Genomic DNA, 26137 nt, shown 5'->3' on the forward strand with positions numbered 1-26137 from the left:
AACTTGAAGTTCATATTTAGTGTTTTCCTTTTCTTCGCCTTTCTCTCTCTGTTGTTTCTTTGATTTAGGATAAAGGGATAAACCAAGCTTAAGGACCAGAATTTTAAAAGACATTGTTAATAATCTAGGGTATGTCGGTTGGGGATGTTTTTGCCTTTCTCAGCCCCTATTTCAGGTGTGATCGTTCACACCTCCAAATTATCGCTGTTTTTGTTTAGACATTCAGGTTTTGATGGGCAGCCTTGTGTACCTGAGACAGGGGATTGAGAACTCACCATATGTTCACCTACTTGATGCAAACCAATGGGCTGACATCTGCGACATCTTCACTCGGGATGCCTGTGCCCTCCTGGGGCTCTCGGTGGAGTCCCCACTCAGCGTCAGGTATGGACTTGGGTCCTGCGATTGAAATATGTACTGCCTGCTTCTGTTTTTCTTAATTTCTTGTCTAGTTTTTGATATTGAACCTGAAGAGAACATTGGTCTTTCTGAAGAAGAGTACAGCTGGTATTTCAGGAGATCATCCCAATTGGCCGTGAAGCAGTTTTAGAGCACTGACATCTGTGAACCTCTGGGGGTCCCCAAGAGCCTTTTCCACTGTGTTGGTATTTCCACAGATGGTACAGAAACAGTAGTGTATTAAACTGTTCGAGCCTTCGCTCACAGGATCTGCGGTGCAGTCCCAGACTCTGATAGGACTTGCCATATTCCTCACACGTTGTACTCCACCACACACGTGCAGTTTAAGACAATAGTTTTAAGATTGCTCTTGATAAGACATTTAAAATCATTAGTTTCTTTATATCTTGACCTTTGAGTACACACCTTTTTAATATTCTGTGTGACAAAGGGGGAAGTTCTCGTATAGTACTTCAGCGTCAAGCCAAAGTATCCTGCTTGTCTCAGGAAACACCCGTATATTGTTTGATTTTTATGAGCTAATACACTAGTTGTTGTGTTTTTTAAGTGTTTATTTTTGAGAGAGAGAATGAGAGTGTGAGCAGGGGAGGGGCAGAATCTGAAGCAGTCTCTAGACTCTGAGCTGTCGGCACAGAGCCAGATGCAGGGCTTGAACTCACCAACTGAGATCATAACCTGAGCCAAAGTTGGGACGGTCAACCGACTGAGCCACTCAGGCTCCCCCACTAGTTGTTTTTTTCATGAAACCAGTTCTGACTTGAAAGAATCACTACATTTGGGGCTCCTGGGCGGCTCAGTCGGTTAAGTGTCTGACTTCGGCTTAGGTCATAATCTCACAGTTTGTAGGTTCAAGCCCTGTGATGGGCTCTGTGCTGACAACTCAGAGCCTGGACCCTGCTTCGGATTCTGTGTCCCTCTCTATCTCTCCCCTTCCCCTGCTTGCGTGCTATCTCTCTCACTCTCAAAAATAAATATTTAAAAAAAAAATTAGAATCACTACAGTTAGTTATACTTAAGTTTTTGGTACGTATTTTTTCACATGTATGGAGTCTGTCATGTCAAGGAAAGCAACTTACCATATCCTTTTGTATCTTTTAAATTCATGAGTTTAAGCTAAAATAGAAACTTTGGAAAACCTGTATCTGCCACTGTGAGCTTGACAGCTTCCCAATATTGTTCTTCCTCCCTCCCTCTCTTCCTTCCTTCCTTCCCTTATTTATCTGAGAGAGCATGCAAACGAGTGCACAGGTGAGTGAGGGGCGAAGAGAGGGAGAGAGAGAATCCCATGCAGGCTCTGTGCTGATGGTGCACCTGCAGTGGGACTCGAGCTCACCTCATGTGGAGCTGGAACTCATGAACGGTGAGATCATTACTGTAGCCAAAGTCGGATTCTTAACTGCCTGAGCCACCCAGGCGTCTCTTCCCAATACTTTCCTGATGAGATTGGCAATATTAATGAATTTGATGTTTTTGATCTTATGTAATGAAATGTGTTAACACTTAGAAGATTAAGTATTTCACTGTGATCTTATAAAATCACGCAATTGGATTTTAACGTAGCAGGATACAAAAAACCTCAGTGGTAAGGATTCACACTCCACTTTGCAACTAACCTTTAAGAAACTACTACTTATTGAGCTTTGGTGTGGCATTCAAGAAGAATATCACATATCTGAAAAGGCAATTAAATTACTACCTATCTGTTTAAAGCTAGACTTTTTTCCCGTTTATTTCAATCAAAAGAACACATTGCAACAGATTGAATGCAGCAGAAGATAGAAGAATCTGTCTTCTATAAAGCTAGGCATAAAGAGATTTGTAAAAATGTAAAAACAATGCCAGTCTTCTCATAATTTTTGGTTTGGAAAATACAGAGGTTTTGTTTTTTGGTAAGAATGTTATTTATAACGTGATATATTTAGTATTTAAATGAATTGATATTTTTTAAATGTTTCAGTTTTAATTTCTAATACAAATACTGTAACCGACAAAAAGAAGTGCCTTTGAGATTCTTAATATCTAAGCATGTGAGTGGGTCTTGAAAACAAGAAGTTTATGAACTTCTTTAGCTCTCCTATTTATTTAATTCCTCAAGTGTTTTGAACCCCTGCTCTGTGCCAGGCACTGTGTGAGCTACAAAGGTGAATAAGGTACATTCTGCCTTCCATGGGGCGTTCCATCTGAGCATAGGAAACATGGAGGCAGTTCATTATAATGCATCACCAGGCCGGGGTTAGGTTCTCTGGGGAAACCGAGTGTGAAATAGTGGAAATTGACATGCAGGAAGTTTGTTAGGATGAACCCCTGTGGCAGAATGAAAGCAGCAGGATTAGACAGAGGGTAAGTTGGGCTGCGATGTGGTCTTATCAGAGGCCTCAGCCCATCCCTGAGGAGCTCTGGTGCCACGATGGGCCTGTGAAGCTGCCCCAAACTGGAGCGACAAGCTGGGCTTCTGTATCCTCACCCAGAGCAGTCATCAGATGTGACCCCGGTCAGGTGACTTGCCTCAGCTGATGGCAGTCCTGAAGAGGGACTCTGCTGAGAGACAACTGTGAGCCCTTCCAGGTCTGAGAATGAGCATTTCTGCCCTCGACAGGGGCATCCTGGTCTAGAAGGAACTGAGCAAGAAGCTGTTTCAAGATGTCATCAGTGATGGATAAGCAGAGCCCACTGAATCTGGTGGTTTTGCAAATTTTAGAGCCTTTTTTTTTTTTTTTGTATTAATTTAACAAAGCAGAGGGCATTGCATCCTGTCCAGTGGCCAGGAACCCATGCACATGAAGTCTGGGGGAACTGACGTTTCTTAGGACCAAGCTGTCCGACACGTGGCCCGGCACTGACATGTCCTCTTCTGCTCTCCCAGTTTCTCAGCAGGTTGTGTGGCGCTGCCAGCTTTAATTAATATCAAAGCTGTGATAGAACAGAGGCAGTGCACTGGAGTCTGGAACCAGAAGGATGAATTACCTGTGAGTTCCACTTTCTGTTGGTTATTAGTTTATTTTCCCGCCATTATAAGAATCGAGGATGCTAAGGGTTTAAAATGGCTGTTTTGCCTTTTAACGAGAGAATATTATTGTATCCATTCAGCCAGGATTCTTGTGTATTATGTGGAGACATGATTAAAAACAACAGAAATGGGGAGCTAGGACATTTTGGAGCCACTGGAGTTTTTTGTTTTTAATTTTGACTGAGAAAAAAACGAATACAATTTTGACAAAGAGTGGCGGTGAATGTGGTCTGTGGGGCCTGTGCCCTGGCATGCTGTGTGTTCTGCAGTGCCCCCGACACACTGCTCATAGCACCATCTTTTAAAATAGAAAAGCATGAGTCAGTTGGTTGAATTTAGTTTTGCCTTAAGCATTGATATTTATGAAATCATGGGTTTGTGCTGAATTCAAATAAGCACATCGCTGCTAAAATAAAGATTGTTCCTGGAACACGCGCAGTCATCAGTGGCTCTCCCAGTGCTGTGTGTCCACTGGCCTCCACCTCAGTCACTTGCCAACTCTGTTAACTTCTCTTAAGCAGTAGGTTGTCCCATCTCTAAAATGGGTACCATCCTTCTCTTTATGGGGCTGTTAAAGACTAGAGATAACATTGGTATTGTAGAATAATATGGAACACATAGTAGGGACTCCAGTTTTGCTGCCATAGTAGTTATGATATTGAGTGACAAAGGTCATTGCATGTGACCTCTGACAGGAAGCACTAAAACTTGGACTGCAGTTGTCATGCCTGTCACGGTTGTGTCACAGATCCTAAAAGGCTAAATATGCATTTGGCTTCGCATTTTGTCTGCCACACCTGTGCACAGGTTCATTCGCAGTCACCTTCCAGCTGGTGACCCTGTCAGTTGGCGGCCCCAGCCCCTCCTCAGAGATCTGTTTTGATTAAAGGCACAGGTGCATTCCCAGTCCTGAGTGTGGGCAGGATACAGGCAGCGCCCCTGCTTGACTGCCGCTCATTTGAACGGTGAAAAGAACTTGAGCCTTCACTTGCTTTGCTGAGGAAGGTGCCTGCGGGAATCTGGCAGTTTCCCAGCTGCGCTACGTGCATCTCTGACATCTGAATTCACCTAACACCTGTGTGTTGGGGTAGTAAAGCATGGTGATGATGAGGCCATTATTTCTCAGGATTATTCTGTTATACTTTGCCAGCATTCTTGAAAGAGTCTGGGTAATAGACTTTATACTGATAACCATTTTAGAAAGAAAGAAAACAAAAAGAAATAACATTTGTGGAGTCCACTGTGCCAACCTCTTGCTAGGTGATTTCAGAGCTTTTGTTTGTTTTGTTCCCTGTAAAGAGAAATGACTGATACACCTGCCATGGGCTCTCATGTCCAGATTGTGAGAGGCCTTGCTGAACTCGAGCTTAAAGTTCTTGTTTCAGATGGTTTCTCTGGACCATTATGCACAGAACATGGGAAACTCAGGTCTGAAGCTTGCATAAAAGTAAGCCTTGTTTAGTCTGCCTTTAAAGGAATTATTACACTGAATTTTACCACCTACGTAAGTGTGCTACAAAACAGGGTTTCTGTGGGTTTTGCTCTTAGGATGTATACATCCTGACAAATTTTCAGGAGTGTTTCGCATCTAGAGCAGTGCCTTCTGTTTGACTCCTCAGACATCAGAATTTGGTTTGAAAAGTAGTGTTATAAATAATCTTGAAGATTAATTAGAATTAGCGTTTGAATCCCTAAGACTACCCGTCTTTGAGGTAAGAGTGCTGTAAGAAGTTACATGTGGATGGGTAGGCTGATAACTGTTTTTGCTTCCCAGTGCATACATATTGACATGAGATGGTTTTCTGAAATATAACTTGAGCCTTTTTACTTTTTTTAAGATTGAAGTGGACCTTGGTAAAAAGTGCTGGTATCACTCTATATTTGCCTGTCCCATTCTTCGTCAGCAAACAACAGATAACAATCCACCCATGAAACTGGTCTGTGGTCATATTATATCAAGAGATGCCCTGAATAAAATGTTTAATGGTAGCAAGTAAGTGATTCTTTAAATGTTGGCCAAGAAAAATTTCATTTGAATCTTAGTTGGAGGGTGGTATCTGATTTTTTTTTTTCTTTTCTTTGGTCAATCTTTTTATTTGTTCATGAATTTGGTGGTTACATTTATAAGCATGATCTTACCTTTTGGGGAGGCACTACATTGTCATTTTCCCCTCTGCCTTTACACAAATGGTAACATTCTATGTATGGTTCTCAACTTTGCTTTTTTTTACTTAATGATGTATCTTGAAGGTCTTCTATATGCTACCGAAAGAGCCCTCATTCTTTTTTAAAGCTGCAGAGTATTCTGCCATACGGAAGTATGATAATTTATTTAACCAGTTCCCTGTCAATGAACATGTAACTTTTATTGTTTTAAAGCAAATTACTTTATCTACATGTGATACATAAATTGTAGAATTGGCATCGCTAATTTGGAGAGTATATACATTTATTTTTATACCCATAATGAGCCGAACTTTAAAAAAAATTGCAAAAGCCTATTTCTAGCTTAGGCAGTTAGAACATTTTTCATTGGAGTTCATTTGAGACCCATTATGGTGAAGTCTTTCTTTTGAAAGAAGGTCTTGGCATGTAATGAAGCTGTTTGTATCCTTCCCAGACCACTCAGCAACCCTGGGGGCGCAGATGGCTGGTGACTAGACCCTGCTGGTTCTGGGCCCCTTCTTGGTGGGCAGCATGCCTTCTAGGCTTGGCTGCTGGTGTCGGATTTGCTGCGCTTGAGTGTACCGTGTGACCAGTACATTTGAAGCTTATTTAAAGATGGTCACAAGCTAAACTTTGGAGGAGGAGAATTGGGCTTACTTTTGAAACCGCAAATGCAGTTTTTAAACTTGCTTTGTTTACAAAACAGTTTTCACTCACTTCCACTGAAGGAAAGCCTTCAGTTTAGCATCTGGCTTGATTGGTATTTATTTGTGAGCCTTCTGAGCTTGACAGGTATAATAAGGGAAACCACAGTTAACCTTCAAAACAAAATGCAGACTTTTGTGTGTGTGTGGAAGAGTGTGTAATTGTTAAAGACATTGACATTCTGTAGAGGAAAATCGAATGCGCAGTACTGATCCTGTTCCTTGATTCAGTGTTTTCTTTCTTGTCTTTAGATTAAAATGTCCATATTGTCCAATGGAACAAAGTCCAGGAGATGCCAAACAGATATTTTTCTGAAGAAATAACTTTAATTTGCAATTTGTAAGTGAAACTGAATTGTGGCGCATTTCAGAAGAGAACGTTCCATTTAATGCAGCTAACTGAGGACTCCCGTGTTTATATAAGCTAATGCTCCAGAAACTTTGCCAACATTTTAGTGTACACACACTGAGGGGAGTGCTCCAGATGAATATTATCATAGGGCTTTATTATATTCTTGGTCTTCATTTTTGATCAAGTAAATACACCAGCAGTTGTCATTCAATGCAGGTTTTTGTACTTAATTATATGGTGATTTTTTTACTTTTTAAGAGCAGAAACAGAAATCAACCTCCCTGCCATGTGTTTAATATTTCTCCTGCTTTTACTTTAGTCATTTCTTGATAATTGTGAGGTTTGAGAATGTTTGTGAAAAAGTTTTACTTCCTGTTATGTATACAAAATTAAATGAAAATTCTTCAGAAAAAGTTTGAAAAACTGAATTGTGGTTATAAAACTAATTTGCATTTGTTTTGCTTAAGGAAGAAAACTGTGATAGATTTCCCAGTTTGCTTTTTGATGTTTTCCTCTGCTCCAGCTCTTCCCGAGAAGTTAGCAGACCTGCATTTGAGCTCTGCGTGCAGCCCCAGGGGGCTGCCTGTTTCTGATTCCATCATGAATTTAGCAGGTTGGTGTGAGAAGTCTTCCACTAGAACAGAGTGGAAGAAACTATTGTTTCTTTGCTTTTATTGCCAAGAGGTGCTTGTTTTAAAAGTGTGTTCAATAAAATGAAATTCTGAAGTTAGAGGTGTTCTTAAGTTAATATTTGCTCTCTTGGTAGCCCTATTCTCAGAAATCTGCCTTCAGGACTTGGCTGTCTGTTTCTTTATACATCATTGCAGACACAGTGTTGTGTGTGTGTGTGTGTGTGTGTATATATGTGCACCAGCATCAAACATTGTGTCCCTGGAAGGGAAGAAGCATGTTCCAGTCCTCAAATGCAGTTACCAGAGTCATTACTTTAAATCCTTAAAGTTAGAAGTTAGCATATTTTCTGTAGTGCAGGATATGTTTATTGCTGTTTTTGTATTTGAATAGTATACTGTTCAATGCCTCTCTTCTGCAAAGTGTATCATCTCATTGACTGTGAATCTGTATATTATTCTAATGAATACAGATAATGACCTTTTCTCTTGTGAGGTATCTTTGTTTAATGCACTGTCCAGAAATAGCCATGTGTAAGAGTCTTTTTCTATATGATGAACGAACTACATGGAAAGGACTTCTGTGGACATACTTCTGACTTAAGCGTGTTAAGTCACTTCATCGTGAGAAGAATGTTCTTTGGAAATCACCAAATGTTTTGCAACTTGATTTCATCTGACATGGAACTGAACGTCAATATAGGAAAACTTTGATGAGAAAATGAAGGAAGAAGAAAACACACAAGTAAAGAGGACCAGGACACTTTGTGTTTTAAACTGCAGATTGGTTTCTTCTGCAGGGAGGGAGACAACAGGTTTGGTGCTGAGTTCATTGGGAAGTGTCCGCCATTTGCAGTAGTGTACCAGCCCATACCGGACCAGGCGGTTTGTCCTGAAATGTCTGTCTGGGAGGGCAGGGGCACGCCTAAAGCAAAGGGGTACCTGCAGGAGAAGCCTGCTCGACTGCTGTGTGTGGTCAGGCTTCCGGGTGACTGCTGTGGCAGCGTTAGGTTAGCCAGGCACGGTGCTTGCTCTGTCCAACTTCAGTCTTGGCCCTGCTGGGACCTCAGCCATGTAAAGTTTCTGCTTTCCTATTGGAACCCTCCCTAAAGTTTCCCCTCTCTCTGGTAAAGAAGTGAAGAGAGAAACTCATTGGACTCCGTAAGAGAAAGTAGAGAATTCCAGGCAACTCTGGCTGAGGATGTAAAACAGGTATTTTCCTTTGAATTAAAATCCAGAAGTTTTTTTGTTTGTTTGTTTTGCTTTTTTACTTTTTTTTTCTCACTAGGCCAGATTTAGCTTTACTCACCACTCTTATTCTCACCTTTCCACCTGAAACACTTAGGAAACATTTAGGCTTCACATAAGATTTGTACAGTGTAGATAGATGTTGCTCTGGAGGCTGGTGGTAAATATTTTAGGGGGCCACACGCTTCACATAGTTGGCTAAGGCCACTTTTAAGGACAAAGTGCTCTGTTCCTCTCCCTGTGTTGGGAATCCTGTTGACAGTTTCCTGTGTAAGGCCTTTAATGGCCCTACGGGGCAGGGTGGGGCCAGAAATTTGAAACTCTTGATTTGACATGAAAATTATGTCTTGTGACCTTTAACTAAAGGCATGCACTTAAAAACATTGGTGACTAAATGGGAAGGAGAGGCGGATGTGACAAGGCCAGACCTTAACCAAAGATGCTGAAATACAACATGTGGTCCTTTCTGCTCTGGAAACCCCTTTGCCAGTGGCTGCAGGACCTTACTGCACGGCTGTTAGTCAGCAGTGCAGGAGGGGCTCTTCGCCACACTCTGCCTCCGTTTGCAGAAGGCCATGGCAGAGCCAAGGGTGTTCTTCTGGTCAGACTAATTATAATAATATACACCGGAAACAGAATTGCAGAGTGGTTTCCTCAATTTTTAGGGACCATTCCATTTATCAGTCACGGACAAAGGCCATGGGACTATGCGAAACCAAGAAGACCTTATTAGAACCTTAGAATATGATTTAGCCAGAGCGTCTGTGCTTTCAAGCACAGCCTGAAGTACAGCGGCTAAGTGTCTTTCAATCTTTTTTCTCCTTTGTGCGATCATCACAAATGCCATTTCTGTCATTTTGGTGGTGATTCTGTGAGACTTCTAATACATAAGTGAACGGGTATTGGTGCCTCTTGATTTTAAAAATGTTAAAGAGCCACCTCATATTCATAGGGTGTGTGAGTATTTTGTGAGTGTATGAGCTTTTAACTGAAAATAAGAAAGTTATGGAGTTAATCTTTTGATTTTTTTTTTTTTTTTCTATAGCAGCTGATGTACACAGAGACACTAAAACCCACAGCAAGTCCTGTGGGGAATGAGGATCCTCTTTTCTGTCCAGGCAGTCCCACAGGCCATGTAGTTCGTTCAGTATTCTAGATGCTGTGAGTTCTTTCCACCTCAGTGGTTCAGCCTTTGGGACGATAGATACTGCAAAAACCAAGAACTCTTGGTTATCCGCACAAGACAAGCTGCTGGTAGGCATTAGCCCTCTGGTTTTCCAGCTCAACCTCTGATTAGTGGACTGACAGTCGAGCTGGTCAGTTTGCTTAGTCAGCTGACTCAGGTTATTTTCAGGGAAGGCATGGTTTGGTTAATTGCATCACCAGGATGTGTAAGGTGAAGACACAAACCAAATACCTTTCGTTACTTAACTCTACGTACATTATCCTTGGTAACACTAGAATGCCGTGGTCTTGAGTGAATGTTAGCAAGGAAGACCCACGTAGAAGGTCTGGTGCTTCATAAGCCTGTCCAGCCGTGGTGGGTTTTATGTGGTACGGTAGTGTTTACCATGAGCAGGTACAAACTTCATGAACTGTTCTTAATGAACTACGATTGAATAGATACCAAAAATAGAATGACAAATGTATTTTAATAGCAGATGAGGCAGTTAGTTTTAGGGTGAGTTTTCCGCTGTTGATTTTACTTCGGGGGGATGGGGGAAAACAAGAGTTTTGTTTTCAAGACCTTTCCCTCTACAGTTGTAAACTGTAGTGAGCATATGCTTCGTATACTTCCAAAGAGGCAAAAGCAGCTGGAATGGGCTTACGGCACATGCTTTGTTTCATGTTGTGGGTGAGGCTTTCTACTCTTATTTTAGCAGTCCCTTCACGTTCTCCAGCAAGGCAGATGTGGGGTTCACTAGGATTTAGTGCCTGATCTTTTCTTTGGGGAAGGGGTGGGAGTGAATGTACTGGGGATGGGAGGGAAGCAGGAGTAGGTGGGAGTGTGAGTGTGTATGCATGTGTCTGAAATTCACCATTACCCCCCACCTGTGTCTAGCAAGGAACAGGTATTTAATGTATTTTGCTCATGACTGCAGTGTGCATGTACCTTATTTTTTCTCCTCTTCCTCCTCCTCCTCTTCCTCCGTGTTTTCTAAACTTACACTAAAAGGATTCATTAAAAATCATCTTGTTCAGATGGCTCAGGATTGTATTTCTTTTGCTTACGCTGTGCTCTTGGGTTCTATAGTATTTCTATAATTATGTAACAAAAATAGTGTTGCACTGTAATCTATCATATAGAGCTATATGTATGGAAAATTTTGATCAGTTTTTTAAGAAATGTATCCTGTTTGCAAAGGCACAATAAAGTTGCATCTTATAGACTATAGGCAATAAAGCTAACAATAAACCTTATTTAACACAAACCATATTCATATTCTCTGTTCATTTGGTTTTGGAAAAAGTCACCATATCAAGTAGTTTCAGGGATTTCATTTTGACTTTAAAAGTTCTGCTATACTTAATTTATAAATTTCAGACTGATATAATAGAGTTTTGGAAAACTATAACAAATGCTTTGTTAATGCGTGTATTCCTATGTAAAACACATGGCTTCTCCTGTGTATATTTTTAAAAATTAAAGAAATGCACATTTAAAAAGTGTTTTTGTGGAACCCGTCTGTATAAATGTGACAGGTGACAGAGGTACGGGGGTGGGGGAGCATGGAGGCGTCAGTTGTAAGAAGAGGACATTGCTGCCTGCGTTTGCTAAGGGCCTGCATGCAGAGAATTTAAGAAAGTCTGTCTGTCTCCATCCCATCCTGTTGTGTGCCACTAGCGGTGTAAGAAGACGAAGTGGCCGGGCACTATCCCCAGTTCCTAGGACAGGCTCACATCAGTGATTGCGGACTCCTGCACCCTGTGCATAGCCGGGACCCTTTGGCAGGAGTGGTCGCATGTGACCTGGAAGAGGAGCCCTGGGACAGCCGTACTCGGGCAGCCAGTGGAGTCGGGCATGCACAGTCAGCATTGCCAGGGAGAAGCAGGCTCAGTCGTCTGTCCTGGTCAGTGACAAGCTAAGGTGGTGGAGCCCAAGAATCTCTGAGTGCTGCTTTTGTGTATTTTTAAAGACTCATTCTTATGGGAGATTTTAGAGTGTTTTGTACTTGGTAACAAGTGTGGGACCTCGCTTGGGTCCCACCCCATTGCATTTGGAGCTAGTGGCCCAGGTGGTATATAGGTGAGGCCTGGCTGGCCTGCCATAGATCTCACTGCCTATCCCTGCAGCACATGGGGCTCCCTAGGACTCAAAAGTGGAGTCTGTAGCAGCATCAGCATCACCTGAGAGCTTGTGAGAAAGGCGAAATCTCAGGCTTCAGCCCAGATCTACTGAATCAGAATCTACATGCTCGTGAGAAAACTGGCTTCCCTAATGAGGCGCCTCTCGGATGCTCCCTCTTTTCCAAAGTAAGGATCACACCCACTGGACAAAATTTACCCTTTTTTTGATGACTAAGACCTGAGTCCTCAAGAAAGACTCAGTTTAGTGTGTTTTGAACTCTGTTTTTTAGTATAGTTATTTTAAAAATCAGTGTATTTCTTTAAGCACCCAGGTAGTTGAAAGGAGTGTTGTATTTGCAGCATGGCAAAATACATTTCCCATCCCCTACCCACTAAAATGGGCAAGGATGCTCACCAAAGATGGAAAACAGTGGATTTTTGTAATGGCAAGATAGAGACTGGAAACCTACCCTTAGACCCAACAGTAGCTTGGTGGCCCTCACCCTCTCACAGAGGACAGACACACTTTGTTTTGTGGCAGCCAGTAAGGAAATCTCAGAACCCTGTATACACACAAAGTTTATAGTTCTGAAACAAGTTTTGCAAAACGAATGCTTCTGAAGTGTGGAACACTGATACTTTCGATTTATTAATGTTCACCAAGTCTCTAAGTTGATTTTATGACCTGCTAATGGGTCGAGATCCACAGTTTTTTATAAACCGTGCGTTAAGGGACAATGATAGAATGATCCACTCACAAAGCTACTTTGAAATCTGTCAATATGTGTATGAATGACAGTAGTGTTATACTCATTCTTAAAAAAAAAAAAAAAAAAAAAAACCTTTTCCAAGACTTCTCCTTGTAGTGGGGTGTTTCTTAACACTCCTGTGAATCTTCTATGCTAACAAATGTAACATACCTAAACCTTTTAAGTACTGCCTAGACATGAGCTCCTATGTGACAGAATTTTGAGTTTCCTTGGGAAAGCCAGTGTTTCGTGCTAGATACTGGCTTGTGCAATAGAATCCTTTTGTTTAATAACTCAAACAGATGTATGTATGTTAAATGCAGAAAACATCTAACATACAATGATATGGCACCTTCAGTCATTCAGCATGGGATTTTTTTTTTTTTTTTTTTTTTAAGTGCCAGGCATTGAGAGAACACAGAGGCCTTGCTCTCCTGCAGCTTAGGGACTGCTGGTAGGTAGAGCCCCAAAGCCCTCATAGTGAGGTTAATTCGCACCAGTGACTTACATACTGGAGGACAATGGAAGGGATGAGAAGGGAGAGATGTGGTAAGTTGTGTATTTTTTTAATGTTCACTTATTTTGAGAGAGAGAGCATCTGCACATGGGTGGGAGATGGGCAGAGAGGGAGAGAATCCCAAGCAGGCTCTGTCTGGAGCCTTAACACAGGGCTCAATCTCAGACCATGAGACCATGACCTGAGCCGGAATCAAGAGTCAGATGCTTAATCAACTGAGCCATCCACATACCCCGTCAGTTGTATATTTTTAAGGCCCAATCTGGCTACAGCAGGATGAAAGGCAGCTGGGGAGGGGATGAGGTTAGATCAGGGGAGGCCAGTACAGTAGGCAATTAAAGTGAGGTGCTGGGAATAGAATGGTGAACAAGACAAACTTGGTCTCTCCTCAGTGAAGACTAAGATAATGTACGAGTGTGAAATATAATGAAGAAAATTCAGCAAAATATTTTTATCATAAAATGTTAGCGCTCAAAACCCTTTTGTAATTCAGAGACCCAGTTTATGGTGCATTCTCTCAAATGATGGGCTTCCTTGCCCTGGTGTTCTAAAATGTACTCCCAATTCTTACTGTTATCTACATTTTCTAGAAGGGTGAATTTCTGACTTCACACTCTCCATATATTGGTCTCTACACTACATGGGTTGTATGATTTTCTGCCAGTTTCTAGTCAGGAGGGATCTTCTTAACTCCCTTTGAAGACTGCATTCAGCCACCGTGCAAGGGCCGCCATTCAAGGAAAGGACTTTGATGTTTCCCCTCTAAATGAAAAGTGTTCTTTAAAAGGAAACTTGTTATTTGTCAGTGTTCAAGACTAATCATTTTGGGAGTTTCTGAACAGGTTAGAAAGGCATTTTTGGTTTCCTTTCATTCTTAAGGCCCTGTTGCTTTTTGGTGATTTTAGATTAGTGAGCTACTCAATTAGTCCTAAAGAGGAATTGCACAGAAAATTATTAAATTGTCACAAAAGCTTTGAGAAGTAGTTCAGGAAATTTGGGTGGATGGCCTTTGACTTGACTAGTGTGTACCACTGAGTGGCATGTGAGGAGTAGACAGTCTAGGGTTTATATGGTGGCTTCATGCCTTCAGGGGCCCAGGCTCCTGTCCTTCACAACCTTAATGTGTGGCCTCAGTTTCACCTCTTTGTTAGACATATAACTGTTCTAGGCAGGAAGGAGGAGGGAGGGGGTGGGAAAAGAAGCTAGCAGTTAAGTCAGCCCCTTTGAAGAGTCTCCTGCAAGCTCAGCCAATGACTTACTAGCCACACTCAGCTGCAAGCAAGTCTGGGAAATGTCTGGGCACGTCACCAACTGTAATACCATAAGGGTTCTGCTGGTAAGGAAGAAAGGGAGAATGATCACTAGGAAAGCAACCTGCGATCTCTACCACCCTGCACTCTGCATCTTAGCCAGGAAACAAGGGCCATTTCATTCACATAAAGGACTAAACCATCACCAGCAGTCGGTGCAGACTTCACCTGCACTAAGATATTAGACAAATGAAGAGTTAGCTACCCCTGAGCCATCGCTGTGAGCTGCATTTCTTGGCCCCTCTTGATATTTTAGAAGCAGAGCCCTCACTCTCACGTCAGACAGGATCCCTGCTCTACTCTTATTCTAGAACATACTCTTTCCCATTTGATTTCAGAGCAGGTGGTGACCTTCGTTTTCTACCTTGGGCAGCATAAGTGGGAAAAAAAAACCACATTGGTTTGGGGTGCTTACAGAGAGCTTTAGAGAACTTGTAAATGTTTTATTCACCTAATTTTAAAATTAAAAACAATGCAGGGAATATAGTCAATGATATTGTTAAAACATTATATGGTGACAGATGATAGCTACACTTGTGGTGGCATAGTGTAGTGTATTGAGTTGCCAAATCACTATGTTGTACACCCGAAACTAACACTGTGTGTTAACTATAGTAGAGTTAAGAAGAAAAGGGGTGGGGGGGCACCAGGGTAGCTCAGTCAGTTGAGCATCTGACTTGGATTCAGGTCATGATCTCATGGTTTGTGGGTTTGAGCCTCGCATTGGGCTCTGTGCTGACAGCTCAGAGCCTGGAGCCTGCTTCAGCTTCTGTGTCTCTCTCTGCCCCTCTGCAGCTCTCTGTCTCTCTCTGTCTCTCTTTGTCTCTCTCTCTCAAAAATAAATAACTATTAAAAAAGCAGATGATAAGAGACTCAGTATAGCACAGTAGGTAAGAGTTTGGGCTACAGGATTAGACCTGAGTTCAAACCTTGATCCTACCAAGTTCTAGGGTGATCTTGAGCAAATGATCCAAACTTCCTGTGCGGTTGCCTTAGTTTTCTCATCTGTAAGAAGAACGGTAAAAGTTCCTACTTCGTTGTTCTGATGAGGTTCAAATGAGATACCGGGCCAATGGTGAGTGCTAAATAACTGGTAGCTAATATTTTATTTCAGTCAATAAAACATAAGAACAAGTGACATCTGCAGATCACAACCACCTAAGGGAGAGCAGAAAATAATTAGTAACTGGCCTGCAAAAGTGAGGTTGCCCAAAGCGGTGGGGTTTCAGTAGGTGCCAAGATGACAAAATGGTAGAGCACAGGCTCTTTCTGGTCTGCTGACGTTATCTAAGGACAGTAGAGCTCTCTTACAGTGTGGGGGTGGGGGTGTGTGCAGGGGGTGGCACTCAGGATGTGAGGCTGAGGGGAGCTTCAATGACAGTGTGAAGGCTCAGTGTATCTGGGAGTGAGCTCTCCTGAGGTGAGCTGCGCAGGAAGGGCTGTCCTCCCTAGCACTGGGATGCTGAGATCCCTGGGTACGTACATAAATGTGTATCTGTCAGAAGTGGTTACTGTGTGCCCCTTTCTGAGACTGGGAATTGGGAGAATCGGACAGGTGGCTGCATTCAGAGTATAATAGGTACTACACCGGGTTTGAAAAATGCAGTACATTTGTTTTTCGAATACATTTTGTTACTATGTTCCAGGAGCTTAAAAATACATTTGAACTCCTATACCCCTCCCAACAACCTTTGAGGTAGAGGCTGTCATTACCCCTGTTTTACAAGTGGGGAGACCAAGGTTTTGAGGCCATAAGCGCTTGCTAGAGAACACATGAAGTAGGCAGAGCCAGGAAGCTGCCTTCACAGTCTCTGCATTTAACTTAATCTAAGGCAGTCATGGCCTCCTTCAACTCCCTTTGGTGGAGAAACATAGCTCAAGCCTGCTTTTAGGAGCAGCTTAGGTGGTACCTTCCCGTGGTGGTCACAAAACCGTGTGTGGGGAAGTATTTGCACACCAGCCCCGGGGCTGGAGGAAGGGGGAGTTCTTACTGGTGAAAAAGAGAGACTTCTCCCCGTCCCAGTGGTTGAAGAGTCATGGGGGATGCTCAAGTGTAGGGGTGGGATCTCTGAAGAGCAGTGTCACAACCGGAGAAAGAAATGACAAAGTTCTCTGACTTTTTTCCTTCTGCCAATGGGGTATATTTTTGTTGAGTGAATAAATGTTAAATGAACCACCTTGAAGCTGGTTTCCAGCCAACTGTTACCAAGTTAACTGCATAAAAGAGAAGTTATTTCTCTACTTTCTGTTTTTCAGGGTCCAAAGAATGCTTTGTGGGCATCGTCCCCCTGAGGGAATTTTGGAACCAATGCTTCAGGCTAGACCTTGGTAAGCAAACTATGATCTGGACCTGAGGCTGCCAGCTTTGAACCATCAGGTGCTCCTTGTACCTGTGCAGGATGAATGGCAGGACATTGTGGTCGCCAGAGAGCCCTGAGCCTAAATTCGCAGCCCGCCCTTGAACATGCTCAAGGCCTCAGCCTGCAGATTATTTTTCTACTTTCTCTCCGGTCCTAAGCGCCAACTCGAATGCATACCTTTTCCTATCTTGAGACTTCTAAGACCCAAAGTAGTGTTTACCATCTTAGTTGTGGTAAGTGAAACTCCTTTTAGGGGGTATGAAAAAAAATCAGTAAGTCTTGAACCCTCTCTGGAGCCTCCCCAGTGTGGCTTCCCAGCTGCTCCTTACCTCAGCTGCAAGTGGAAGAGAGAAAGCCCTTTTCGTGACATTGGCCCTCCACAGCCAGCCTCTCACGTTCTCCCATGAGGAGGCTGGATGCTCCTTGTCACCCTTTTCAGGGGACCCAGGGACAGCTTCCATAGGCAGCTCTGAGCCTGGAGCCAGTCCTGAGCTGTGTCTCAGTGCCTGGGGTGGAGTCTGGTTCTGGCCAGCTGGCTCTACTTGGGGAGGGAAGAACTTTGTCTTACGGGATGTTTCGAATGGGAATCTTCAACTGCTTTTCACATTTGGGGCACTTTTTCTTCTTGATTTGTGTTCCTTAAAACAATTTTTGTGTTTAAAAATTAAGGTTGCGCAAAGCAGTTTCAGGAAGGCAGGGAAAGTTCTCTGTTGACCTGGTGCTGGCTGTGTTGAGTGTGTTCACATAATGATATCTCGGAGCTGCTGTACACTTGGTATTTGGGTACTTTTCAGCAGTATATTTTACCTCAGCCACAGTCTGAAGGTTTTATGCTTTCTTATGAGAGAAATATCAGTTCATCTGTTACCACAAAAGAAAAAGAGACAAGGTGATGCAAGAAAGCACTAATCAGTTTTTTAAAAGATTATTTCCCTATTTTTGAGAGAGAGAGAACACGAGTGGGGGAGGAGCAGAGAGGGAGACACAGAACCCAAAGCAGGCTCCAGGCTTCGAGCTGTCAGCACAGAACCCAATTCGGGGCCCAAACCCACGAACCATGAGTTCATGACCTGAGCCAAAGTCAGATGCTTAACCGACTGAGCCACCCAGGTGCCCCAAGGCACACCAGGTTTTTTTTTTTTTTTTTTTTTTTACAAATAGTTTATTGTCAAATTAGTTTCCACATAACACTCAGTGCTCATCCCCACAAGTGTCCTCCTCCATGCCCATCCTCCCTCCCCCCCACATCCATCAGTCCTCAGTTTTTGTCAGCATCCAAGAGTCTCTCATGGTTTGCCTCTCTCCCTTTCCCCCACCATTTCCCCCCTTCTTCTCCCCCTTGTTCCTCCGTCAAGTTCCTCCTAATCCTCCTATACGTGCAAACATATGATATTTGTCCTTCTCTGTCTGACTTATTTTGCTCAGCATAACACCCTCAAGGTCCATCCATGTTGCTACACATGGCCAGATTTCATTGTTTCTCATTGCCATGTGGTATTCCATGGTATAGATAAACCACATCTTCTTGATCCATTCATCTGTTGATGGACACTTAGGCTCTTTCCATGTTTTAGCTATTGTGGAGAGTGCTGCTATGAACATTGGGGTCCATGTGCTCCTATGCATCAGCATTCCTGTATCCCTTGGGTAAATTCCTAGCAGTGCTATTGCTGGGTCATAGGGGAGTTCTATTGTTAGTTTCCTTAGGAACCTCCACACTGTTTTCCAGAGGGGCTGTACCAGTTTACATTCCCACCAACAGTGTGTGAGGGGAGGCACACCAGTTTTAACTGATGTGAAAATAGGGGAGTGCTCAGTGAATGTAGGGACTGACTCAGTAATTTTACAGTTTTTATCCTAAAGAAACAAAATTGTGTGCAGACTTTTGGCAGCGTTATTACAGTAGTGAAAAGCTGGAAACTTAAATCCTGAGTAATAGTTAAATAAATAAAAGATGCCACATTTGAAAATGGAGTGCTATTTTGTCATTAAAAAGTATGCCATAAATGTTCGTTTATTAAAACCACTTATAAACACATAGTGCAATTCCATGTTTTAAAAACGCAAAGTATGTATTTCACATCTATGCATAGAAAATAATCAGGGAGAATGTAGACCACAATATTAACAATGGCCTATACCTGAGACAAAGAATTAAGGCTGATTCTTATTTCCTTACCTACGTTTTTCCTTCCCAGGAGCACTCACTGCTTGCTCACATCCATAAGAGAGGAACTGTGTATGGAAAGCACACATTTGGCTCTTAGCTTCCTGATCAGAGTCCGTTCTGCCATGGACTACATCTGTAGTGGGGGCAGGTGGAGGGGAAGCCACGGCCTGTGCTGGCAGCTCTGTAACAACACTGCCTTTACAAACTGGAAGAAATCGATGATCCAAGACATGTTCAGATACAGTATCTCAAGCTGAGAGGTTCAAGAGGACCTCCGTTCAACTTGCTGAAGCTCAAATCACACTTGTAAAGAAAGGAGTGGTCCCTCCTTCATGGGCCCCGCTGCAATGCAAGGGCTGGGTGAGCTATTTTGCCCTGCCCCCTACAGATTTCACAGAGATTTTCTTCATTTGCCAGGATTCAGTTAACCCTTTCCATTTTACTTCAGCAATTCCTACTCCATACAGTTTCACACTTCATGATTTTAAAAAGTCGGATACTATTCAACTGCATTATCGAACTCTGAAAGGCAGGAGCTCTCTTATTCCATTACCTCTTTGGGGCTGTGGGTCTATCACTGGTGCTCAAGAAATAATTTGTGCCCTTGAGGTTTGAGACACAGCACCCCATGCTGAGAGGCCTCCAGACGAAAGACCTGAATGGTTGGAGTAAGAGCCCTGAAATTTGCTGTGACTTTGATCAAGCTGCCCCCCATCCCTGGATGTCAACTGAAGATGTTTGAGCTGAGCTGTGCTAAGTCCTCCCTCCCCCACCAGCTCTAACCACCGGATTCTGAGAACATGGCTCGCAGTAGCTCTGGCTTGCCCAGCCTTTACCCCAGTGCGTGCACACAATGGTATCACAACCCTTGTGGTGTACTGTAGACACAGTCTTTTTTTGTGTCACCTAAGGAAAATACATAAAGTCATCTTTCCACCCCACCCCCATGTAAATAATAATGAGAATAGATACATAAAGAAGGAAGCTGGAAAAACTGAAAGGGAAGGACTGTTACTGTCCTCATAAAGAGAGTTTTATTTGGTCTTGTAGCGGCTGTCGCACGGGGCCCATCTCCATGTTAGACATATCTCTCTGAAGGGCTAGGCTTGCCTGCTGGTCTGACCACGGGCCTGAAAGAAAGACAGGCGACCGACCATTATTGCAGCAAGAGCCCCCACAGCGTGATGCAGCATCCATCCATGTCTCTCCACCCTCCCCAGCCTCCTGGCCCCTACAGGGTCTGAGAACTTGTCCCTGGAACAGCAGCATGGGGCTGGGTGAGTGATGTCAGCAACCCTGTCAAGTGCCATGCATCTGCCATCCTGCTGTCACAGCAACCTGAGGGGTGGGGGGCACTGGGAACGAGAGAGATCGGAGAACCTGCCCAAGGTCACATATCTAGGACACGGTGGAGCCAGCGTCTGAACCCAGTTAGTCTAGCTCTTGGAGCCTTTGCCAGGGTACCCATGGAGGTGACAGAGGGAGGCTGATAATCCACATCATCAGTTGACCGGATTCTTAGCCCCTGGGAGGATCACAGGGTTAGGGGAGGTTGTGAGCAAACCACCACCATCAGCCAAGCAGAGCTAATTTATCTCACACAGAAAACCCACATTTGATGTCACAAAAAAATGTGTTAATTCAGTACTGGGCTTGTGCCTCCTATATGGGCTGATGCATCATGTGTCATGTCTATGCACTCCTCCCAAACGTCTCTGTGGAAGCTGAGCTGTCCTCAGTTGTCACTAGATATGTTAGCTCAGGCATGCGGATCCCTCAGATGTGCTTACTCAGTATAGCTTTGCATTCTAGGGTGGAGTTTTGTTCTCAGTTCCTTTTTTTTTTTTTAAGTTTATTTATTTTGAGAGAAAGAGTGCATGGGAGAGGCAGAGAGAGAGAGAGAGAGAATCCCAAGTAGAGTCTGCACTGTCAGTGCAGAGCCTGATGTGGGGCTCCAAATCACAAACCATGAGATCATGACCTGAGCCGAAATCAAGAGTCGGCCTTTAGCAGACTGAGCCACCAAGTGCCCCTCTCAGTTCGTTTCAAAATGAGAATTTTCAGAAAAGATAGAGATAAGGGATGATTCTCCTCCAAAAGCTCCCAACTGCACCCCAAGAACTTGAAAGTGCTAAATATCTTTCTCTGTTTTTAAAGGGTCTTTATCCCCTTGTTACAGCATTTAAAACAGGCATTGGAAATTCCTTATATTTCTATTGTTGAAATGATGATATATATGTCATTATTATATATCATATATATATCATATATAAAATGATATATGAGATAGTGAGGTTGGATTCCTGCAGAGAAATATCAAGGAGTGTGAAATGCAAACTCTAGGAATAAAACTTGAAATATTTTGGGGGTGCCTCAAAAATTAGTGGCTCAGCCAGTTAAGTGTCAGAGTCTTGATCTCCACTTAGGTCATGATCTCACAGTTGGTGAGTTCGAGCCCCACATCGAACTCTGCGCTGATGGTGCAAAGCCTGCTTGGGATTCTGTCTCTTTGAACCTCTGCCCCTCCCCAGCTTGTGTGTGTGTGTGTGTGTGTGTGTGTGGATGTGTGCGCACACGCATGCACACGCGTGCACGCTCAATCTCTCTCAAAATAAATAAATACCTTGAAATATTTTTATCTACTGAAAAAAACCAGTGAATTTAATTCTTATATGTTATTCTTAAGCAACCCCATCCCCCAAACCCCCAATCGCAGGAAGGAGACTGAATTTTGGATAGAAGTTGCAGCTCTGCTATTTGCTGGCAGTATGGCCTTGGACAAGTCACTAAATGTCCTAACCGTTAATTTCCTCATCTGAAAAATGGTGGTCATGGTAACTACTTGAAAGATTGTTATGAAACTTGAAATTTAAATATATATATTTATATATATTTAATATATAAATAATATATAAATTTATAAATAATAATATATAAATATAAATAAATAAATAAATATATATATATGGCTAGTAACTGGGACTCTGCGGGCTTTTATCAAGTGCTTTATTATTGATAATCTGAGTGTCATCATTCTCTGCCATCTTTGGTAGGTTTCTTGAGCTGAGCCGCTAATCTCTGAGATGAGACTGTGGTATCTCTCACATGGGGTTGCTATGTGGATCAGAGAGATCCTGAGTGGAGGCTCCAGTGGTGCCAATTAGATGTTGACACAGGGCTGCCTCAGCCTACGTTCAAAGGACAGAGGAAATGGAGACCTCTCTTCCAGACACTGGTCTTTGTTTTTGTTCTTTTTCCTGATCATTTCAGAATGATCATGGCCTGGAATTGGATCAGGGAGTCGCTTGAGCTGCCAGATAGTTAACTGCCCCTGCCTCTGGTTCCCTTCTCTTCCATTCCAGTCCTTGGCCATAAATCAAGGCCCTGCATTGGCACAGGGAAATTAGGAACCTAGGCCATTGTTTATTTGGTTCCCTGATAAAAGATTGGCTCTCTCTCAAAATACTAGACTCAAAAATCAAGAACAAGCAAGTGGGAAGAAAGGTGTTCTTAAGGAAACAATAAAAGCCAGCTGGAGTCATCCAGATGAAAAGACCTCAGGTCTTTTGAGAAGCTAGGACTCATTGGGGGAATCCTTCAGATGGGATTTTGGTGCTAGGCCAAATAAGATGGAGTCACACCGCTCTCCCCGTCAGCCTAACCTGTGTCCCCATTTCTCCCACATTGCCAGCCTTGTGCCTCTCTTTGCTCAAGAACTATCCTGATTCCTGCCCCCAGAATTCCACAGCTATGGCCTCTCTCTGGGAAGGGTTCCCACCAACTGCTGCTTGGAAAGCCAGGACCTGTGCACAGTGTTAGGCCCAGAGATTACAAAAGACTCACCTGGGACATTTGCAAACACGTCTTCGGTTCCCTGGATAAGAAAAAGAAGGGGTAAAGTGACTGACCCCCTCCATCAATAGTCCCCAGATAGAGTTCCTCCTTCCCTTTTCCTATTTCTTTAGGATCATAACTCTTGAGAGCCAAGTAAGGGCTTCTTTTCCATCCCTCTTCTGATCAATTTTAAAAAGCATTGCAAATACAGATGTGGGTTAAGATGGATTAGTACAGTCTCCCACGGTGGGTCCCAAAGTAGTAGGGGATTCACGAGGAGGTGGCTAAGGGTAAATCCCAACCCGTCATGGTTTTGACCCAGCCTTCCTAGGCACTGGTCCCAGGGCCACTGTGGCAGTCCCCACCCCCACCCCCCACCGGCATCTGTGATAAGCCAGGACCTGTGTGCTTAGCTCCCAACGTCCTTGGCCAATGAAACTCACCACAGCTGCGGCCCCTGGGATAAGGGCTCTATCTTCGGGGAAATGTCCCGGAGAGTGGAAAGAGGAGAGAGAAGGGACTTTCTCGAGTTCTGTCTCCAGGAAAGAAATGGGCTAAGCCTAACCCAACAGTGCATCTCGGAGTCCCAGAAATCTCCATCCCATCTTCGGGGCAAGGGCTGCCTGGAGCAAGCCGCGCCACAGAAGGGGGTGGAGCAGACCGCTTCCCAGAGCTGCGCGCTTCCCTAGGACTTACTGTGGTTGCAGATGACGGTGATGACCAGTGACAGGAGAAGGAAGGCGCAGGTCCCAGCCAGAGGTGCCCAGATGTAGATGTCACAGGCGAAGTCCAGCCCACTTGTTTCCACTGAAGACACCGAAGACGCCGACATTTAGGAGCTGGCCGAGGATCCTCCAACCCATACCACCAGCTTGGGACTGTCTCTCGTGTCCGGGTCTCCGTTTCCCCACCACTTGGACAGCTTTCGTCTCTACCTCCATCCAGGATCAGGGCTGGCCCTTAGCAGGGGCTCTCCCTGCGGTCCGCACCGCCCCTTGGGCCATTTCCCGCCCCGGGACCTTGCGCCTGTCTCACCTGTGCTGCCCGCCGCAGGCTGGCACGTCCCCGGGCTCAGAGACACCTGCGACGCGTTGGTGGGCGCCGGCGTGGGTGGTCGCGGCGCGGGCGTAGTGGTGGGCTTGACTGCGGGAGAAACAGAGCCTAGCTGGCGTCGGACCCGGGACATCTACCCTAACCCACTCCACTGCCCAGCGCGCCTCTGCCCCAGAGGGCGCCTCCTCCGCGCGCGCCGATCTCTACCCTCAAGGCGGGGAGACCGACTGGGGACTTCGAGGGTTCGCCCCTTTGCCGCGCGCGCGGTACCCGGCCGAGTCCCGACCAGAGCACCCGGCGCCTCGGACGGGAACGCAGGAGCCCGCTCCCGGGCACCCAGCCTCTCTCCAGGGCTCAACCTGCAAGCTTGCGGGCTCCGGTTGATACCCGCTGGTCGCTGACCAGCAAACACAGGCTCACAGAATTTAAGTAACTACCTAGAAGCCGACAAGCACCCGGACTCGAGCCCAAATCGGCCGGACCTAAGAAGCCACCCTTCAGTCTCGACCCAGCCGCACCTTAGCCTCAGGTTCCCCGTCTGTGAAATGGGAGCAGTATTAAGTAGGCCCCCTCCCGGCCCTCGCTACACACACACAAGGGCTCTAAGAGTCTCGAAAGCAGGGCTTTCGTATGAAAACTGGTTCCGAGAGATGCCCTAAACCCACACCGAGGGGGTGTCGCGCCCCGAGCGCTCGGACCTGGCAGGAAGACCGGTATGAAGGCGCTGAAGTACAGAACGGAGTTGCTCAAGACTGAGCAGAAATAGTAGCCTTCATCCTCCTTGCGGAAACTGTTCAGGGTGAGGCTGTAGAGGGTGTCCTGAACCCGTTTGCCCGAGATCCGTGTGGAGTCCAGCCCGTCGGCCAACCTGAACCGGTTTGGGGAGATGTACGCGAGGAAGACGGGGCGGGCGGCAGGTTCGTTCTTCTGGAAGAGCCAGGTGCAGCCCGGCGTCGCGCTGGTTAGCAGCACCTCGCACCGCAGCTCCACCCGATGGCCGAGCTTGCCGTCCACCTTCTGGGGCGACACGCGGAACCGGCTGGGCCCGACGGCTGCGGCGGCCTCTGCGGGTGGCAAGGCGTCCACGCTGAGCCGGGAGCCCCGCGCCCCGCGCCTGCCCCGCCCTCCCCTCCCCGAGGGTCGCCAACTCACGAAGCAGCAGGGCCAGCGGCAGGAGCTGGGCGGTCACCCGAGAGGCCATGTCCCGCTCGGCGCTGCGCGACACGGGCGGACGCGCGCAGGAGCTGGTGGGACCCGGAAGGGGTAAGGTGCGCCCTTCGGCCGGCCAAGCAGCCCGGTTTCGCGTTCGGAGGATGTGATGTCACCCGAAGCCCCACCGAGGAGAGTCGCCCTGTTTTTCGAGGTTGCCACCTTCCAGCCCGGTGAGGGGGCTGGGGTCCATGATCTAGATGGGCCGTCCAAGTAGATTTTACGGGGCAGCGGGGGGCAGTGGAGAGCTGTGGGTTTGAGGATGGAGAAAAAGGCTTGCAAATGAAATTTGGAAAGGGCTCTCTTGTGGGGGCGACAGAGACAGAGGATAGAGTTGCAAGAGCTGAGGGTGAGGGTGAGCAGGAAAGCAGAGCACACACGTCCACTGCCTTTGTAGCCACTCCGAGTGTCTCTAGAAAGATGGGCACTGAGGGTTGAGGAGGGGGCGGCGTTGCTGGTCTGCTCGCTTCTCTGGGCTGGGTACTCTGGGTGTTCGGCCGGAAGGAGACTACCACGGGGCAGCAGCCACTCACCTCTGTGTGGGACTGGTGGCCACCTGCTGACCACACCCTGGGGGATTTCTCCCTTCTCTAAACCTCACCTCACAGTTGTTGTTTTCTTGTGTATGGTGCGGACACTGCAACGGGGTGTGTGTTGGCGGGGGGGGGGGGGGGGTGTCTTCACACCAGTGCCTCTCTTGGCCAGAACTTCAGCCACCCTGCCATGATCATTATTCTCATAAAGGAGATCTGAGAATGTCTCTCCTGCAGCCTCCCATTACCTGTGGAACTGAATGGAAAATGAAACCTGGCTTGGCTCTGAGCCTGCAGGTGCGGGCTCTGCCCAGCCTCTGGCTGGTCCCCTGGCCCTGCATTCTCACAGGACTTGAGGCTGTCACAACTCAGGCTCCCCTTGCCTTTGTCGTTCCCTTTGCCTGAAATACCATTCTGTTTAAGCCCCAGAGTGGGCTCCAGTGCTGTGGGATTTAGATCTCATTTCTCTGTATACTTGACCTTAGGTGCTTGGCAGGGACATGCGTGTAGCCTGGGTGAATACCTGGGTGGAGACGGTTCTTCCTGAGCTCCCGCACACCGTGTCCCTTTGCTTTTTGCCTACTGCTG

The 26137-nt window shown here is 45.3% G+C and overlaps 2 protein-coding genes across 3 annotated transcripts in view; one reads left to right on the top strand and one right to left on the bottom strand.

Moving 5' to 3' along the window:
- The window catches only part of RMND5A (required for meiotic nuclear division 5 homolog A), a 63255-nt gene extending 52294 nt beyond the window's left edge, over positions 1-10961 (top strand). The window contains exons 6-10 of the mRNA XM_039252631.1: positions 219-384; positions 3284-3386; positions 5266-5420; positions 6550-6637; positions 7117-10961. Coding sequence (XP_039108562.1) covers positions 219-384; positions 3284-3386; positions 5266-5420; positions 6550-6613 — 488 coding nt within the window. The 3' untranslated portion in view covers positions 6614-6637; positions 7117-10961. The remainder of the gene's footprint in view (positions 1-218; positions 385-3283; positions 3387-5265; positions 5421-6549; positions 6638-7116) is intronic.
- Positions 10962-19915: 8954 nt separating this feature from the next.
- Positions 19916-25113, bottom strand: CD8A (CD8a molecule). Of its 2 annotated transcripts, none has more exons than XM_039252649.1 (6): positions 24960-25113; positions 24506-24871; positions 23790-23915; positions 23451-23561; positions 22764-22794; positions 19916-20050 (listed from the first exon to the last, which is right to left on the bottom strand). In XM_039252649.1, exons 1-6 carry the CDS (start codon positions 25006-25008, stop codon positions 19999-20001), a joined length of 735 nt encoding a protein of 244 aa, XP_039108580.1. In that variant the 5' UTR covers positions 25009-25113; the 3' UTR covers positions 19916-19998. The 2 variants fall into 2 exon arrangements, with proteins under 2 accessions (XP_039108580.1, XP_039108581.1); XM_039252650.1 differs by having other exon boundaries at positions 23790-23897; positions 24960-25107.
- Between the last annotated feature and the right edge of the window lie 1024 nt (positions 25114-26137).

The sequence above is a fragment of the Hyaena hyaena genome, unplaced genomic scaffold (genome assembly GCF_003009895.1).
Source record: "Hyaena hyaena isolate Hyena2069 unplaced genomic scaffold, ASM300989v1 scaffold_421, whole genome shotgun sequence".
Classification (NCBI taxonomy): Eukaryota; Metazoa; Chordata; class Mammalia; order Carnivora; family Hyaenidae; genus Hyaena; species Hyaena hyaena.

Coding starts and splice junctions, on each gene's coding strand:
- CD8A (XM_039252649.1), bottom strand. CDS start 25,008: ATGGCCTCTCGGGTGACCGCCCAGCTCCTGCCGCTGGCCCTGCTGCTT. Junction 23,916..24,505: donor CATACCGGTCTTCCTGCCAG/GTCCGAGCGCTC, acceptor GACGCCAGCTAG/GCTCTGTTTCTCCCGCAGTC. Junction 22,795..23,450: donor CACCGTCATCTGCAACCACA/GTAAGTCCTAGG, acceptor TTTCTTATCCAG/GGAACCGAAGACGTGTTTGC.